Below are 16,551 nucleotides of genomic sequence, written 5' to 3' on the forward strand. Positions count from 1 at the left end.
GGAGCACCCAGAGAAAACCCACGCAGACACGGGGAGAACGTACAAACTCCTTACAGACAGTGGCCAGAATTGAACCCAGGTCGCTGGCGCTGTAATAGCATTATGCTAACCGCTACGCTACTGTGTGATTGTGCATCATTCCTCCTGCACCTGCAACTAACACTCGAAATATCCCACACCCATCAAACAGTGTAAGAGAATAGAAATACAAGATGAAGCCAACACTATACTCTGGCATGGGACATTTTGATGAATGTCAAATGAACACCTACTTTGCCTATGTTCAGATTTAAATGCAGTGTGTCCTTTTCTACTGTGCTGTGCAGTATGCAAGCCAAGTTTTTCACTGTACCTTGGTACATGTGACAATAATAAACCAATTTACCAATTTATTTACCAATTTTACCAATTTCACGGGGTAATGAGTTTAATGTCTCAACCAAAAGATAGTGTCTGATAATGAAGTACTCTCTCAATATTGCACTCAAGTGTCAGCCTAGATATTTGTAGTCAGGGGGATTTGAATTACCTTCTGACAATGAGGAAAGAGCATCACTTATTGAGCCACAGCCAACAAAATACACAAGCCTTATCCTGTGGTTCAGACACTAATTATTTATTCCAGAGGAGATTCTGTTCTTACACAGACAAACACATACTTCAAGTATAATAGCTAAGGGATTAATTTAAAATGGCATCACAAAGTGAAAAATCAAATGAGAGCTTCCTTCTCCATTGAGTGAAAATTAACTGTCCTAAACAAGAATTAGTCCCTCATATAAGTAAAAGAAATTCCTAAGATTATGCACCAATGGTCATTTCCAATCGGCGGAGCAATACAATCTGCCTTCCCTAAGTCCCTTCCCAGGACATACTGTTGGAACTCTGGTAACGAGACACTCAGTCTGAAATTCATCTCTTTCAAAGGAGCAAATTGCCTGTATAGGTATGGCAGACAATGGCAGCTCATCTAATAATGTCAGTGAGACCCAAGTCCTCCCCTCTGGGGTGCACACTACCTCTGTAGCTCCCATTAGGGATGGATGTTTTATTTGTAACAGTACCTGCAAAACGAAGTCTTTCATGTATTCCATTCAACAGTTGAATGAGCAGCACATCAGGCAGCAACTCAATTACGCTCTTTTTTTTATTGATGCTTATCATAAGTTCCAGTATCTTGGACATGCGAGGTACATAAAATGTAACAATATTTTCTGTAAAAGAAGCATTCATTCTTAAACCTACTTTGTCCTTCTTACTATATACATTTCATGTGGCAGACTTTTATCTATCAATTGCCAGTTTATTGCTTGTGACATCCACATCTCATGCATTTTATCTAACTGGTGTACTGCCTCAGTGGGTTGGATCCAGCTCCGAGTGCAAGGCATTCATTTTCTGATATATGACACCTAAATGAAAATGCTAGTGAAGGGTGGAAGGAGATGATTGTGCATCATTTCTCCTGCACCCGCAACTAGCACTCTAAATATCCCAAACCCATCAAAAAGTGTAAGAGAATAGAAATACAAGGTGAAAGGAGATGGTTGCCAATACTATACTCTGGCATGGGACATTTTGATGAATGTCAAATGAACACCTTCTTTGCCTATGTTCAGATTTAAATGCTGTGTGTCCTTTTCTACATCTGCCACCACCTGTATTCAACCAAAGATTGAACCTTTTCTATGTATCACGTGATACAGTCCAGATTCAGCTGTGAGCTGTCATTGGTTCATTTGGTAGATTTCTAGCATTGGTAGTTGGTAGTGGGGAGAGACATCGAAACATTAGACAAGATTGGGCACTAGTCATGTCTCTCAAGGACACAGACCTTATTGGGTGGCAGCTGATCCACAGCATTCAAGGCACAGAAGAGTGCTGTTGTGATTGTAGCCGCTGTATATAATCTTCATGCAAATGCAGTAAATAGAGTTTCACAGTTTGGTAACTGAATTCTTGACATTTTACTGTATTATCACAATACAAGGACTCAGTCGGTTTTCTCCTTGAGTAAACATAGGTATAAAACTACAGTAGTCTTTAACAGTGCATAGTTGAGGTATGGTAGTACTGACTCCAGTCTCTTGAGGAACAATATCTCATCATTTATATTTCTGCCTGAGATTTGTGAATTGACATGGATAAACAGTCTTCAGACATGACATCCAAAAAAGTAAATATAGGTATGTGTATACTTCGATAGTCTTGGGGAAAAGCAAACATCATCCTTTTTGCAGCTTTGTTGTTGGTGTTGATTTTAAGACAAAATGCAATGGTCCTAATTCTCATCCAGACAATCACTTGAAATAAATCTGACTATCTAAGAGCCTTTCAGCTGCTGGTTATAGTTGTACTGAACGGAAGCTGAGTTTGGCATCCCATTTCTGTTGGTTCTGTGAAGCACCAGATGAACATATTGTATTGCAGCGAGATGTATTCCAGCAGCCATGTCTTTGATTCATGTGAAATAGCGACAGCTCGTGGAGTCAATGTAACAATATGAAGTGCACTTCAATTCTCCATAAGACCTAAAGATAAGATAAGATATCTTTATTAATCACATGTACATCGAAACACACAGTGAAATGCATCTTTTTGTGTAGAGTGTTCTGGGGGCAGCCCGCAAAGTGTCACCACGTTTCCGGCGCCAACATAGCATGCCCACAACTTCCTAACCCATACGTCTTTGGAATGTGGGAGGAAACCGGAGCACCTGGAGGAAACCCACGCAGACATGGGGAGAACATACAAACTTCTTACAGACAGTGGCCGAATTTGAACCCCGATCGCTGGCACTGTAAAGCGTTACACTAACCGCTACACTACCGTGCCTGCCCAGCAAACACAAAGAAGGATTGTACAACAATGGAGTTCATACAAAAAAAAACTCAGTTGGACAATGAAATACTCAGCTGGTATCCATCATTAAAGAGCAAACATTAAATGGAAAGGATTAAAAGAAAACTCATAAGTGCATGAACTGTGAATTAATGGATTGTGCTTAAACTGCACAGTTGATCCAACTGTATATAAAGAGAAATGAAGAAAGAATAATCCTTTGCCTGTGACCTTTTATCAGAGGAGTAGTGAAATAATATTCTCATCATTTATGGGCACCAGCCTTGCAGACCTTCAGTTGGGTCTATGGCAGAGGTCTAGTTACAGGTCTCCTAACTAAAGATATTCCTCATTGCAGGTTCTTACACAAGAGGAAAAAGTACAATGCAGGGGCTTATTGAAAGAAATCTCTGGGTAAAAAGACTAAGCACACATGTTCCATTTCAAAGCTCATTAAGAAACTTGATTCATGCTCCCTTCAGGATGTCCGTCACTGTGGAGGTCATCATTGAGACCTTTTGGTGAACTTACCCAGGAAGGTAGCTGTTGCAGGTTTGGTAACCAAAATCTTTGCCATCACATTCTTCAAGTCCAATTTGCAGATATCCATCTCCACAATAGGCTTGCTTGCAGTCTGCAACAACACAGTAACAGAGTCACTAAATCATTAGAATATTACACATTGAAAGACCTGGAAGGTACAAATATATTTCCAGTGTGTTGCATTTAAAAATACACAGACCTAGAAACTGTGTTGTCGCATGCAATGTGTCATGCACAACAAGATCCAACTTAAATAAAATAACAATCACAAAGGAAAACCGAGAACCAAAGTCTGCAAAATATTTCTGGACCCTCAGTGCGTGTTAACACAAGGGCATGGTGGTGTCTAAGGACAGCTGCCTGAAACGATCCAGACTGGGAGGTCCAGCACTGTGAACCTGCCTTGGGGAGGACCTCTTAAGCAAAACACCTGTAACCGTTCTTTCTCGGGACCCCTTTGGTTCCCTGCTGATTGCGAGCTTAAATCTCACTGCTGTACTCTCCACCAATCTTTGGCTCCATACACTCTATGCTCCCTCTCTACTGATCTCTCTCTGCAACACCACCCCCCCCCCCACCCAAATAAATCTTTGCTCCATTCTCTCTCACCAATCCCTGGTCCAAACCTCTCCATCCTCACCATTTTGTAGCCTGACTCTCTCCAACCATTGCCCACCACCCCCTGTTCTCTAGTCTGACTCTCTCTACCACCCACTAATCTATAACCTGCCCTTTCCAAGCCCCTTTTGTTTGCTAACCCACTCCAGTGACCACCCCACTAAACAACTCTTGCCGGACCCTGCCCACTTCTTCTGATTGCAAGTCTTCGACAGCTGCTGATCGATAACCTGATCCATCACCCTGACCTCTAACTTGACCTACAGCAGCCAATTTAAGCTCCCTTTCCCAAAGCAACGCTTGAGGTCCCTACATCCTGTAGCTGTCTCCTGACCCTCCCCAATCCCAGACATCGTGACTCCCATCCCTCCACTTTCCCAAGACTTACAGGTGGACCTGCAGCTTACCAGTTTGCTTCACTCATTCCACCATGAAGGAAGGACTTTGAGCAAACAAGCTGTGCAAGGGCGATCCTGAGGCACACAATATCTTGTTATGGGGCCTTGTAGCTGTGGACCCTTGAACAAGGATACCCCTGTGTCTCTATTCACTGGAAAATTAATATACCTTTCCAGTTGCCATACAATTTCTAGCCCCCCCATTTCTTTTTAATTCAAATGACCATCCCCACATCTACCCCCCATCAGGTTCTCCCTTTCCCCTTATAGTTGGCTGGCATGGATCCAAGAAGCAGATGGCAATCTTCAGTTAGCTCAATTTGATTTAAATGTTTGAATATGTTAGGGCCCATGTTCCCACCTATCCTTAGAGTCATACAGCACAGAAAAAGGCCCTTCGGCCCAACTGGTCCATGCTGACCAAGATGCTCCATCCAAGCTATTCCCGTTTGCCATTGTTTGGCCCAAAGTGCCAGTGTTTGGTCAAAGTGTTGCCCTTCTGGGAAATAAAAAATTCTAGCTCAAAAAAAAATAGTTTCATTTTGTTGCTTTGGGATTTCTGACTCAGTTTTACTGACAAGGGGGCAGAATCTGACTTGCATCCGGGATGTTTCAGGCCAAGTAGTTCATTACGCTCAGACTTTGCTCAGCTGCCTCTTCATCTTCTCAGTGTCCAGCTTGCGAGATGGTGAAGAGCAAAGAGGTCTGAAGGAGGCAGTGCTGTCAGTTGTTCAAAACCCCCACTGGCCCCGGCTTGACAGAAGCCACGAGGGAAAGCTGAGAATTACACCGAAGCCTCCTCTTTACTTTTTTAGGACACACTCATCTCAATTATAATATCAAATTAGGAACTTTTGGCGACTAATCCTTGGTTCAAACTAAGGATCCAGTCATCTGACCTTCCTGCCTCACAGATCTCCAGTGCCAAGCCTTGAAAGGGGACAGGTCTGCATCAAGGTGTCCCTGAGCTACAGGACAGGAAATAAAGGCAATGCCAGGACTGGACAGGATGGGCCAGTTCACGTTTGTTCTTCACGTCCTGTGGCTCCGCCTGTGGGTTCAACAAAATCATCCTTATCCAGCTTCATTTTTACATTGTTGAATACAGTATTTAAAAAAAGAATGTGCAAGTTTTTATTTCAAATGAATGATTTGGGGAATAGTTTTGTTTTACATAAACTTCATTAGGAACAGGCCCTTCTGGCCCAATGAGCCCGCGCCGCCCAATTACACCCCTATTAACCTACTAACCCGTCCGTCTTTGGAATGTGGGAGGAAACCGGAGAACCTGGAGGAAACCCACGCGGTCGTGGGGAGAACATTCAAACTCCTCACAGGGAACGTACACAATCCTTACCGAACATACAAATCTTCACAGAGAACGTACGGACTCCTTACCGAACATACAAATCCTCCCAGAGAACGTACAGACTCCTTACAGTTACATTGGGCGTTAGCTGACTTACGTATACAGCTGTCAGTGACAATCTTGTTACTGTCATCACATTCTTCGCCATTTTCTACTTGAACTATTCCATCTCCACAAAATCCTGCGGGATGTCGAGGCATTTGCTGGACAGGCGAGATCTATATGGAAGTAAAGTACACAAATTGGGATTGTTATGGGCAGTGTTTTTCTGTAGAGGTTTGGTTGGCTCCAGGAGGAGGGAGTGGGGTTCACGGGTCTTGTGTTATAGCTGACAGAAAGTCACAAAATCTCATCTGACAAAATCACAGTGAATCTTAAACCTAAACAACGAAGAAGACACAAGAACAAACAACCATATTTCTTGATTAAAGAGATGTGCTTGAAGCAGCTTAGATTTGGAAGGGACAGAGGGAGGTGCCAGGTTTGGGACTTGGTTGATTGAAGGCCCAGCTGAGGCAAGGGGATTTAAGTAATCACCTGGGAGAGGGTTGTAGTTTACTATGGCCAAGAAAGCACATCAGCCCCTCTACTTCCTCAGAAGGCTAAGAAAATTTGGCATGTCCCCATTGACTCTCACTAATTTTTTATAGATGCACAATAGAAAGCATCATATCCAGATGCACCAAAGCTTGGTATGGCAACTGCTCTGCCCGAGACCACGAGAAACTGCAGAGAGTTGTGGACACAGCTCAGTCCATCACAAAGGCCAGCTTCCCCTCCACGGACTCTGCCTACACTTCCCACTGTCTCGGGAAAGCAGCCAACATAATCAAAGACCCCTCCCAGCCCAGACATTCTTTTTTTTCTCCCCCCTTCCATCGGGCAAAAGACACAATACCAATACCAAAAGCTGCAAACAGAAGGATATTAGGTGGAGACTTGGCTTTAACTGTTGAAGTTCACTGTTACATTGTATTGACACAAAATCATTGCAATAAACATGAAAAGTAAGCGCAGGAAGGTGATGTATTTTCCAATTACACTGTTAATTACATTGCCCTCTAAATTCTTGGGCAAAAGATCAAAGGAGTCAAAATCTCACTACCTGAACTGGCAACCACCCCACTGTGTCCCGGAAGTACAATGACCTTTGATCTTTTCGGAAGGCTAGCACATTTTCGGTGTTCAACTTCTTCAGCTCTTCTTCACTATCTACAACAAATATCTGAAAGGAAAAAGGAAATCCTGCTCACTTTTATCATTTCCTCGTTACAATATTTTTAAGCAGTTCAGGATGGATGCAGTCTGCTTGAAAGAAGTAGAAAGAGCATTTAAAAAAATACATTCAGTTTTTATAGATAGGGCTCTAATCTAATATATTGGATACGTATTACAATATTTATGCACCAGCATAATTTGTGGCAGTAAATTATTCAGTTTAGTTCAATGCTTTTTAAAAGCATATTCCTTGGTCTTTGATGAATAAAACGAATTACTCTCCTATCTTTACCTTCTGTACCGTATTCATCAGATAGACACACCTCAACATCAGCACTATCTAGTGATGTGCATGCGAGTCCGTAAACACATACATGGAAAATGCATTTCACACAGAGTTTTAATTGAAGGCTTGGATCGAGCTGCACCGTCAAATATTTTTGCAATATAAGATTAGGATTTATGCTTTAAAAGTATACTTACTGCTGGGACTTGTGGAGGATTGATCAGAGGTGGGAGTTCATTATATGATGGGTTGCCTACTGTTTGAGGAAGATTGCAGTAACATCTTCCTGCTGGCCCTGGGAGTCCTCTTTCACCCTTTGGTCCAACCATGAAGTGGCCTTTAAATGAAAAAAGAAGTCAGTTAATATTTAATAATGGAAAGAAAAATGAAGGGAGGGAAGATAAGAAAGACTGAACTGACATGAAGAAAGAGACAGATAGAAAGGTAAAGGAAAATGTATCGCAAAACTTACCATTTTTAAAATCTCCAATTAAAACCTAAAGAAATGATACTCCACATTGGACATTGTCATTTTTTGGTGCCTGTGAGGTTACATATCTGGAACATAGAACATTAGAGCAGAGTACAGGCCCTTCGGCCCACGATGTTGTGCCGACATTTTGTCCTGCTCGAAGATCTATCGAACCCTTCCCTCCCACATGGCCCCCCATTTCTCTATCATTCATGTGTCTATCTAAGAGCCTCTTGTTTAGTATTAATCTGTATTCAAACAAATAAGGCACATTTCTGTGGTGAGCTTAACTTGGAGCCACTGTGCAAACTCAAAACATCCAATGTGTTTCAAGGGTGAGGTCGACAACAGCTAACTGTATGAGTCAGCTGGGCAGCAATTTGTAGGAGTGCAGATTTTCAGCATCTGCAGTCTTTTATTTTGTTTTTCTTTCAGCAATTTGTAGATATTTGAGTTTAATTTAATGCCTCTTGTTGTAGCAATTCTGTTATCATGAGTCTCACCATTATTTTTACAGGAAAACAAGGACCAATACATTCTCATTCCTTTAAACAAGAGTACGTCCCCATTCAAAGGTTTCTCACCTGATCCAGATCTCCCAGGAGGGCCAGGGAGACCAGTTGGTCCTGGTGGACCTGAAGGTCCCATAACTCCAGCTGGACCAATGTCCCCTTTTAGTCCCTAAGAGTTAAAGCAAAGCAAGTTACCTGAATGCAGACACAACAGACCTTCAGGAATACGTTTAAATTTAAATGCACATGATAAATCCCCTTGAAATAATATCAAACTTTAAACTTCTGTTTTTAACATGTGCTTTTGTTTTCTATTTTCTTCAATATCATCACAACATGGCATGTATTAGGGATTTCGGCATGGACTGGTTGGGCTGAAGGGCCTGTATCTGTGCTGTATTGCTCAATGACTCTGTGTGACTTTGGAAGACTCCACTCTTGGTGTGAAGGCACAGTAGAAATGATTGTGGGCTGGAAACGGTAGTACAGGCACGGTAGTGTAGCAGTTAGCATAACACTATTACAGCGTCAGCAACCCGGGTTCAATTCCCACCGCTGTCTGTAAGGAGTTTGTACGTTCTCCCCGTGTGTCTGCGCGGGTTTCCTCCCACATTCCAAAGACGTACAGGTTAGCAAGTTGTAGGCATGCTATGTTGGCGCCGGAAGCGTGGTGACACTTGCGGACTGCCCCCAGAACACACTACGCAAAAACGATGCATTTCACTGTGTGTTTCAATGTCCACGTGACTAATAAAGATATCTCTCATAAAGATATCTCTTAAAGATATCTCTTAAATAAAGCGACAGCTCAAATGCACCAAACATGCTTGGTACTGGTGTAAAATACTCCTGATCCTGTGCTGATTTTTGGGATCTAAACACACAAGAAAAAACAGAATGGATGATTACATTCAACTTTGGGGAATCACCAGAAACCTTATCATAAGTAATTTAATTCTGAGTGTGCAGTGATCATATTGATCCTCACAGTTTGCTGGGACATTTGTTACTCATGTATATGGAATGGCTCAGAAAGAGCAAGGTGGCCACATCAATGATGCCAACTCATCGCAACATATAAGAGATGAAAGGTCTTGAGTCTGCAAGTGATTTCTATAAAGAGATCTTGGCTAACTCTGCATACAGGTTGTTAGACTTTTTTATGTTCTCTACATCTCACCAGTTGGCTAAAAGAAAGACATCTACATGTCACTCAAAAAGAAAGTATGTAATTATTGTACACATATACAAGCCAAAGTTCACTACACATAAGGGGTCAACCATGGGCGGCACAGTAGCATAGCAGTTAGCGCAACGCTAGTACAGCGCCAGCGATCGGAGTTCGATTCCTGTCACTGTCTGTAAGGAGTTTGTACTTTCTCCCGTGTCTGCGTGGGTTTCCTCCGGGTGCTCCGGTTTCCTCCCACATTGCAAAGATGTACAGGTAGGTTAATTGGGTTTAAAATGGGCGGCATGGTCTCATTGGGCCGGAAGGGCCTGTTACCACGTTGTAAATAAAATTTAAAAAAAATTAATATTAACCACATGCAGTACAAATGTTGGAACACTTTAAATTAATTCACTTTTATTTTGCACACTCCCCTAATATATTTTCATAGACCAGGAAACCAAGCACAGCTTTCTGAAAGGCAAACAAAGTAGCTGACATGAGCTAATTACTGTAAGTGTCTGCATGCTTCCTACAGTATGAAGATTAACTGGAGTGATGGCCTTTCTTGTGACCGGTAGTGCCTTGTGGACAAACGTACCACATTTTCGTAGATCAGAGTGGTGTGCACCTGATTAGTTACAACTTCCAAATGACCCCATGATTGCCATAGATCATTTTGGAACCTCGACAAGCCAGCAGTTGTGAGAGAGCTGCTGCCTGGTATCGAGGCAAATGCTGCGCTCACTGTGTCATCTGTTTGATCCTTGCCACCTGTTGTTCCACTGTTATGCATCCACTTTCAGCTGACACACCATGGCTTTAGGATGGTAAGCCTCTCTGTATTATTCACCTTGTTCTTTCCTCTGTAGATAATTAAATTCACTAACATCAGATCTGACCAGAAATTAAATGTCCCTCTTTAAAATTGACACAGAATGATATACCCCTTTGATCAAACATAACGGCTCTGGCTCCGTGGGCTTATCCCACTGAACTTTTCCAGGTGCAGGGACCTTTATGTTCATCTTTCCACAAGGCTATGCCTATGGAAACTGAAATTCTTGAAGATGGTGGTCACTGTCATCAATGCAGTCCCATTCTGAGTCGCAGAGCCATGCCTGGATTGCTCTGCATGGAATGGTCAAGGCCAGAGTTTTCCTTAACTCTATTACATCTGACTTCTTCCAGGTAGTAGCAGCAGGCACCACAGCATACTCGTTACATGCACATCCTGGATCCTACTCCCCACGGGACGTCCAATGCCTTTATCTGAGCTGGTGGTTTCAAGTGTCAAATCAAATGACAAGTTGTCATCCCCTCCTTTGCTTTCAGTGTTCAGTGAGTGCTCAGTGAGTCCTTGGTTATCTGAAAGATGGCAGGCCCACAGCTAGGGCAATGGTGAAGGGAAGAACCCTTCAACCATTCAGTTCTTGAACCACCCAGCAAAACCCTAATCCCAAAACCCAAAACCCTACAGTTTAGCAACACTGTGACCACTCTGATCACTTTGCACTAAAATGGACTTTTTTTTGTTTTAATTGTGTTTATTTCTTGTAAAAATTGTGTACAATTTATGTTTAATTTATGTTTTGCATGTGAATGCTGCTTATGTGCCTATGATGCTGCTGCAAGTAAGCTTTTCATTGCACCTGTGCACACATGGACTTGAGCATGTCACAATAAACTTGACTTTAAACTTTAAAGTAAGAGGTTACTGCTTACACCATTTGTATCTTGTGCAGATTAAGCTGAGGTACCTCTCTGCCAGTTATCACCAGTTTGCTCCCTTGTAGGCTGCTGCATCAATTGACAGCGTCCCCAGCTGCTGCTCTCTGTAAGTGTGTGTGTGTGTGTGTGTGTGTGTGTGTGTGTGTGTCTTTGTGTGTCTTTGTGTGTGTGCGTGTACTTGTATGTATATGTGTGTGTGTGCATGTGTCTGTCTGTCTTTATGTCTGTGTATGCGTGTGTGTGTGTGCGTGCGTGCGTGCGTGTGTGTGTGTGTGGCTTACGTCAAATGATGCTTGTCATTCAATAAAAAAACTTGTTTGGTTCTGGTTGGAAAATACAATCACAATAACGAGAAGGGAATCATAAATTTTGGGTGCAGTTTGGGTAAACCATGCATTGTGAAGCCAGCACACGTTCTTTGGCAGGGTCCATTTTAACTCCACTGTGCCTTTCAATGAACACTTCATGTTCAAAGCAATCTGAATGGACTGCTTTGTGTGTAACACATTTTCATTTAAATTAGCACATTGAAAAAACTTTCATTTTAAAATAGCTATTGGTGCTTAAAATCTCTTTTGCCCCTTTCTTATTTCCCCCAGCTTTATTCTTTTCTTGGTTATCCCTGGAAGGAAGAAATGAGAAATGTAATACAACACCAAGGAAACATGGGAGGATATGGCATCACTAACTATAACAGGTTGAAGCTCTGGCTCCAGACAGCTGAAGACTAAATCATGCCAAAAAAGTTATTTTTGCCTACAAATCTGTCAAAAACATCTTTGCCATAAATAAAATATGGAAATAGAAATTCAGTAACCTTTTTCTTGAACAGGTATTATAAAATTAGACTATGGCAAGAATCTAACAGCACATGCTGCAATGGAATACCGAGTCCAGATGCTGACTTAGTTGTACAGTTATTAGCTCATGGTTTAAAATAGATATAGGAACTTTCTTGCTCCTGAATTAGTGAAAGCATTAGTCAACCATGCAAACATTGTGCTCCTATATTAAGGAGTCAATTAGCATTCAGAAACTCCAACAGGAAATATACTGGGCTTTGACAAGACCTACATGGGGTAATGGTCTTCCAATAATACCAAAGAATTTATTTTTGACCATTTATAACTCAACTGCTCTGGACCCAAAATGAGTTGATGAATAGCAAGAGCCCCATTGTTTTTGATGGATATAGTTGCTCAAAAATTGTTCAAATGGACAACATTGCTGAGGAAAACTATCTATCCAGCAGAGATCTAAATTCAAATCAGTTGACAAATATCAACTCATAATATCAGTCAACATGCTATTATTTAAAGAATCAGTGTTTCCTGTGAATTCTGAACCATTGCCATACTATATTTTAATAATAATGACCAGCAGCTTTTGAATTAAAGAGAGGAATTGTGTTAACCCAACAGGAGAATTCTGAATAAGCTAAAATATAAAAAGGGACCTTAAACCTATTTCTTCACTCAGTCAAATCAAACTAGGAGAAACACTGCAATAACGTAGTCCATCTGGAGGAAGGCAGAATATAGAAAGATTGCAGCATATGATAAGGTAATTTAATCCACTGTGTTAGTGCCATCTCTTTGATTGAGATGCTTAAAACATCTATTGCGAGTGCCCTGTTCTTTCTTCCTAACCCTCTGCTTCAAATATTTATTCTGTTGTCACATGGTCTCAGGTATAATATTAAATTTCATAATCAAAGACCCCACCCACCCGGGTCATTCTCTCTTCTCCCCTCTCCCATCAGGCAGAAGATACAGAAACCTGAGGGCACATACCACCAGGCTCAAGGACAGCTTCTATCCCACGGTGAGAAGACTATTGAACAGTTCCCTTATATGATGAGATGGACTCTTGACCTCACAATCGACCTTGTTATGACCTTGCACCTTATTGTCTACCTGCAATGCACTTCCCTGTAGCTGTGACACTTTACTCTGTATTCTGTTATTGTTTTTACCCTGTACTACCTCAATGCACTGTGTAATGAATTAACCTGTACGATTGGTATGAAAGACAAGTTTTTCACTGTACCTTGGTACAAGTAACAATAATAAACCAATACCAAAATTGATAATCATAGTCATGGAGTCAAACAACAGACCCCTTGGCCACTGTGTGAACAGCCACCTAGCAATACTAATTCCAATGTCCAGCACTCATCCTGAATCCTTCAAGGCTGTGGCTCTTCAACTGCTCATCTAAACACGTCTTAAATTAGTTCATGTCCTTGCCACCCCGTCATGCAGTGCATTCCAGATTTCAACCACCCCGTGTGAAAGATTCTTCCTCAAATCTGACCTCTTACTTAAACCTATGCTCTCAAAAAAATCATTTTTCTCTATTCACCTAGGAAAGATTCTTCACAATTTAAAGCAAACTTCAGCCAAATTTTTTTGTTGGCTCTGCGGCAGTGCAAGGAGTCCCAATCAAGCCACTTCACACTGCAATAGCTCCTCATCATTAACATTATCCTTGTGTTTTTGTTGAATACAATCTACAGTTTATCTTTTCCACAATTAAATTTCAAAAGCTGTACACTGTCTATTGCTAACTCTTTATTCTTGTATTCTCTATCTCTATTTATAGAACCCAGAATGTTACTGGGTTTATTAATGTTTTTGTTCACAATCTTTCAATTTAAATTTTTATAAAGCAAAGAAGTAGGTTCTCAGCCACAGCACAGTTATGCACAATGCTTCTCCCTGCAACTTGAATAATCCTTCTGAGATAGAACATCGAACAGTACAGCAAAATACAGTCCCTTCAGCCCATAATGTTGTGCCGACCTTTAAACCTCGCTTAAGACTATCTAACCCCTTCCCCCCACATATCCCTCTATTTTAAATTCCTCCATATGCTTATCTAGTAATCTCTTGAATTTGTCCAATGTACCTGCCTCCACCACCACCCCAGGCAGTGCATTCCATGCCCCAACCACTCTCTGGGTAAAAAACCTTCCTCTGATATCTCCCTTGAACTTCCCACCCATTACTTTAAAGCCATGCCCTCTTGTATTGAGCACTGGTGCCCCGGGAAAGAGGTGCTGGCTGTCCACTCTATCTATTCCTCTTAATATTTTGTACACCTCTATCATTTCTCCTCTCATCCTCCATCTCTCCAAAGAGTAAAGCCCTAGCTCCCTTAGACTCTCCCCATAATGCATACTCTCTGAACCAGGCAGCATCCTGGTAAATCTCCTCCGCACCCTTTCCAATGCTTCCACATCCTTCCTATAATGAGGCGACCAGAACTGGACACAGTACTCTAAGTGTGGTCTAACCAGAGTTTTATAGAGCTGCATCATTACCTTGCATTCCACATACCCACCACACTCTGTGTAAAAAACTTACCTCTGACATCCCCCTTATACCTTCCTCCAATCACCTTAAAATTATGCCCCCTCGTGTTAGCCATTTTTGCCCTGGGAAAAAGTCTCTGACTGTCCACTCGATCTATGCCTCTTATCATCTTGTACACAAAATGATGAGATCTGAGAAATTAACTTTCATTGGGGTTTTAAATACAGTAATTTGCACAAACACTTTTCCCCACTGATTAATTAAAAAGAGATGGTCTGAGATTTGAGATCTGTATTGTCTAGGATTTTGCAGATGGTACCAAATTGAGAATTAACAGATGATGCCTCAACGTGACTATAATGCATAAATAAACTTCTTAATGTGCTTGAAGAATTAGGGCTGAGCCTAATAGCACAATGGGTATTAGCATGAAACAGAATTAAATTAAATCAATCTATGTCCTAAATCAGGTCCAGAGGGAAGGAGGATTTGGGTAACATAGAGGCAATATAGAACATTACAGCACAGTACAGGCCCTTCAGCCCACGATGTTGTGCTGACATTTTATCCTGCTCTAAGATCTATCGAACCCTTCCCTCCCACATAACTCCCCATTTCTCTATCATTCATGTGTCTATCTAAGAGTCTCTTAAATGTCCCTAATGTATTTGCCCCCACAACCTCTGCTGGCAGTGTGTTCCACGCACCCACCACTCTGTGTAAAAAAACTTACCCCTGACACCCCCCTTATACCTTCCTCCAGTCACCTTAAAATTATGTCCCCTCGTGTTAGCCATTGTCACCCTTGGAAAAAGTCTCTGACTGTCCACTCAATCTATGCCTCTTATCATCTTGTACACAAAATGATAGGGTAGGGGCAATGGAGAGGAAATGAATTGCAATGTCCATGACCCAAATAAAGTTCTTGCTTCCTGGTCTTGTGTGCCAGGAGTCCAATTTACCAATTAAATCAAAACATGCTACTGGCTACAGTGGTGACAGTTACATTCATGAATGAAATGCTAAGTCCTAGACTGCATTAGGAAAGATCCCGTATGAGTGAAGGTGCACGCACATTCAGGGTCAATCTGGTGCATTCAGAAAACAGATAATAGTGTTGTTAGAAAGTATGGGATGGATGAAGGCCAAAAGAGAACTATCTTGGTTAGAGAGCCACCTAAAGTGTGTCTCACTCCATAAGTAGTGATGTCAAGTGACTCCAGTGAATGGATTAGCAATGTTTGAGGCAGCTGGCAGTATATTGCATGCGATTTTCAATACACATAGACCTAGGAATTTCACAGTGTGGTATAATCATCCCAGAGCTTAAGATGTTCATTCAAGTTCCTTTGCTCACTATTTTATTCACTCATATGGGTTAACAACTATATATGTAAGAGCCATAAGGTTATAAGAGCTGAGGATTTCCTCTTCCCTGATAATAACTCGGATTACCTCATTGCAAAAGGCCTAAAGGAGGTGAATTTTTTAAAATGCATTCTGGAGAGTGTGTTTTGAGCCAGTATGTAGATAGCACTGGCCCTGATCTTGTGGAAGGAAGTTGAAGTGACACTAGGTGAGCATTTCGGGGAGAGTGAACATAACTCTGTAACTTTTAAGATTGTTATGGAAAGGGATGAACGTAGTCTGGAAATTGAAGTCATAAATTGCAGGGAAGGATGATTTCAAAATCATGAGGCAGGGCCTGGCAAAAATAAATTGGAAACAGCTACGTGCAGGTAAATCCGTACCTAACAAGTGGTAATCTTTTAAATATAAAATAATGAAAGGACAGGTAAGGCGTTCCTGTAAGGGTGAAAAGTAAGCGAGACAAGTCCAGGGAAATCCTAAATGTCAAAGGATATTAAAGGTTTGATAAAGGAAAGAAGAGAAATGAATGGCAGGTATAGAGTACTGGAAACAGTTGGGGACAGGCACGGTAGTGTAGCGGTTAGTGTAACGCTTTACAGCGCCAGCGACCCGGGTTCAATTCCGGCCTCTGTCTGTAAGGAATTTGTATGTTCTCCCCGTGTCTGCGTGGGTTTCCTCCGGGTGCTCCAGTTTCCTCCCACATTCCA

General features: G+C 41.7%; 1 protein-coding gene across 1 annotated transcript in view; it reads right to left on the minus strand.

Moving 5' to 3' along the window:
* Window positions 1–1,161: 1,161 nt before the first annotated feature.
* colq (collagen-like tail subunit (single strand of homotrimer) of asymmetric acetylcholinesterase) overlaps window positions 1,162–16,551 on the minus strand; it is a 68,921-nt gene continuing 53,531 nt past the window's right edge. Inside the window, 6 exon segments of the mRNA XM_052016628.1 lie at window positions 1,162–2,531; window positions 3,373–3,475; window positions 5,867–5,987; window positions 6,875–6,994; window positions 7,471–7,610; window positions 8,330–8,426. Of these exon segments, the coding sequence (XP_051872588.1) occupies window positions 2,462–2,531; window positions 3,373–3,475; window positions 5,867–5,987; window positions 6,875–6,994; window positions 7,471–7,610; window positions 8,330–8,426 (651 nt within the window). The 3' untranslated portion in view covers window positions 1,162–2,461.

This window comes from Pristis pectinata, chromosome 5, assembly GCF_009764475.1.
Source record: "Pristis pectinata isolate sPriPec2 chromosome 5, sPriPec2.1.pri, whole genome shotgun sequence".
Lineage (NCBI taxonomy): Eukaryota > Metazoa > Chordata > Chondrichthyes > Rhinopristiformes > Pristidae > Pristis > Pristis pectinata.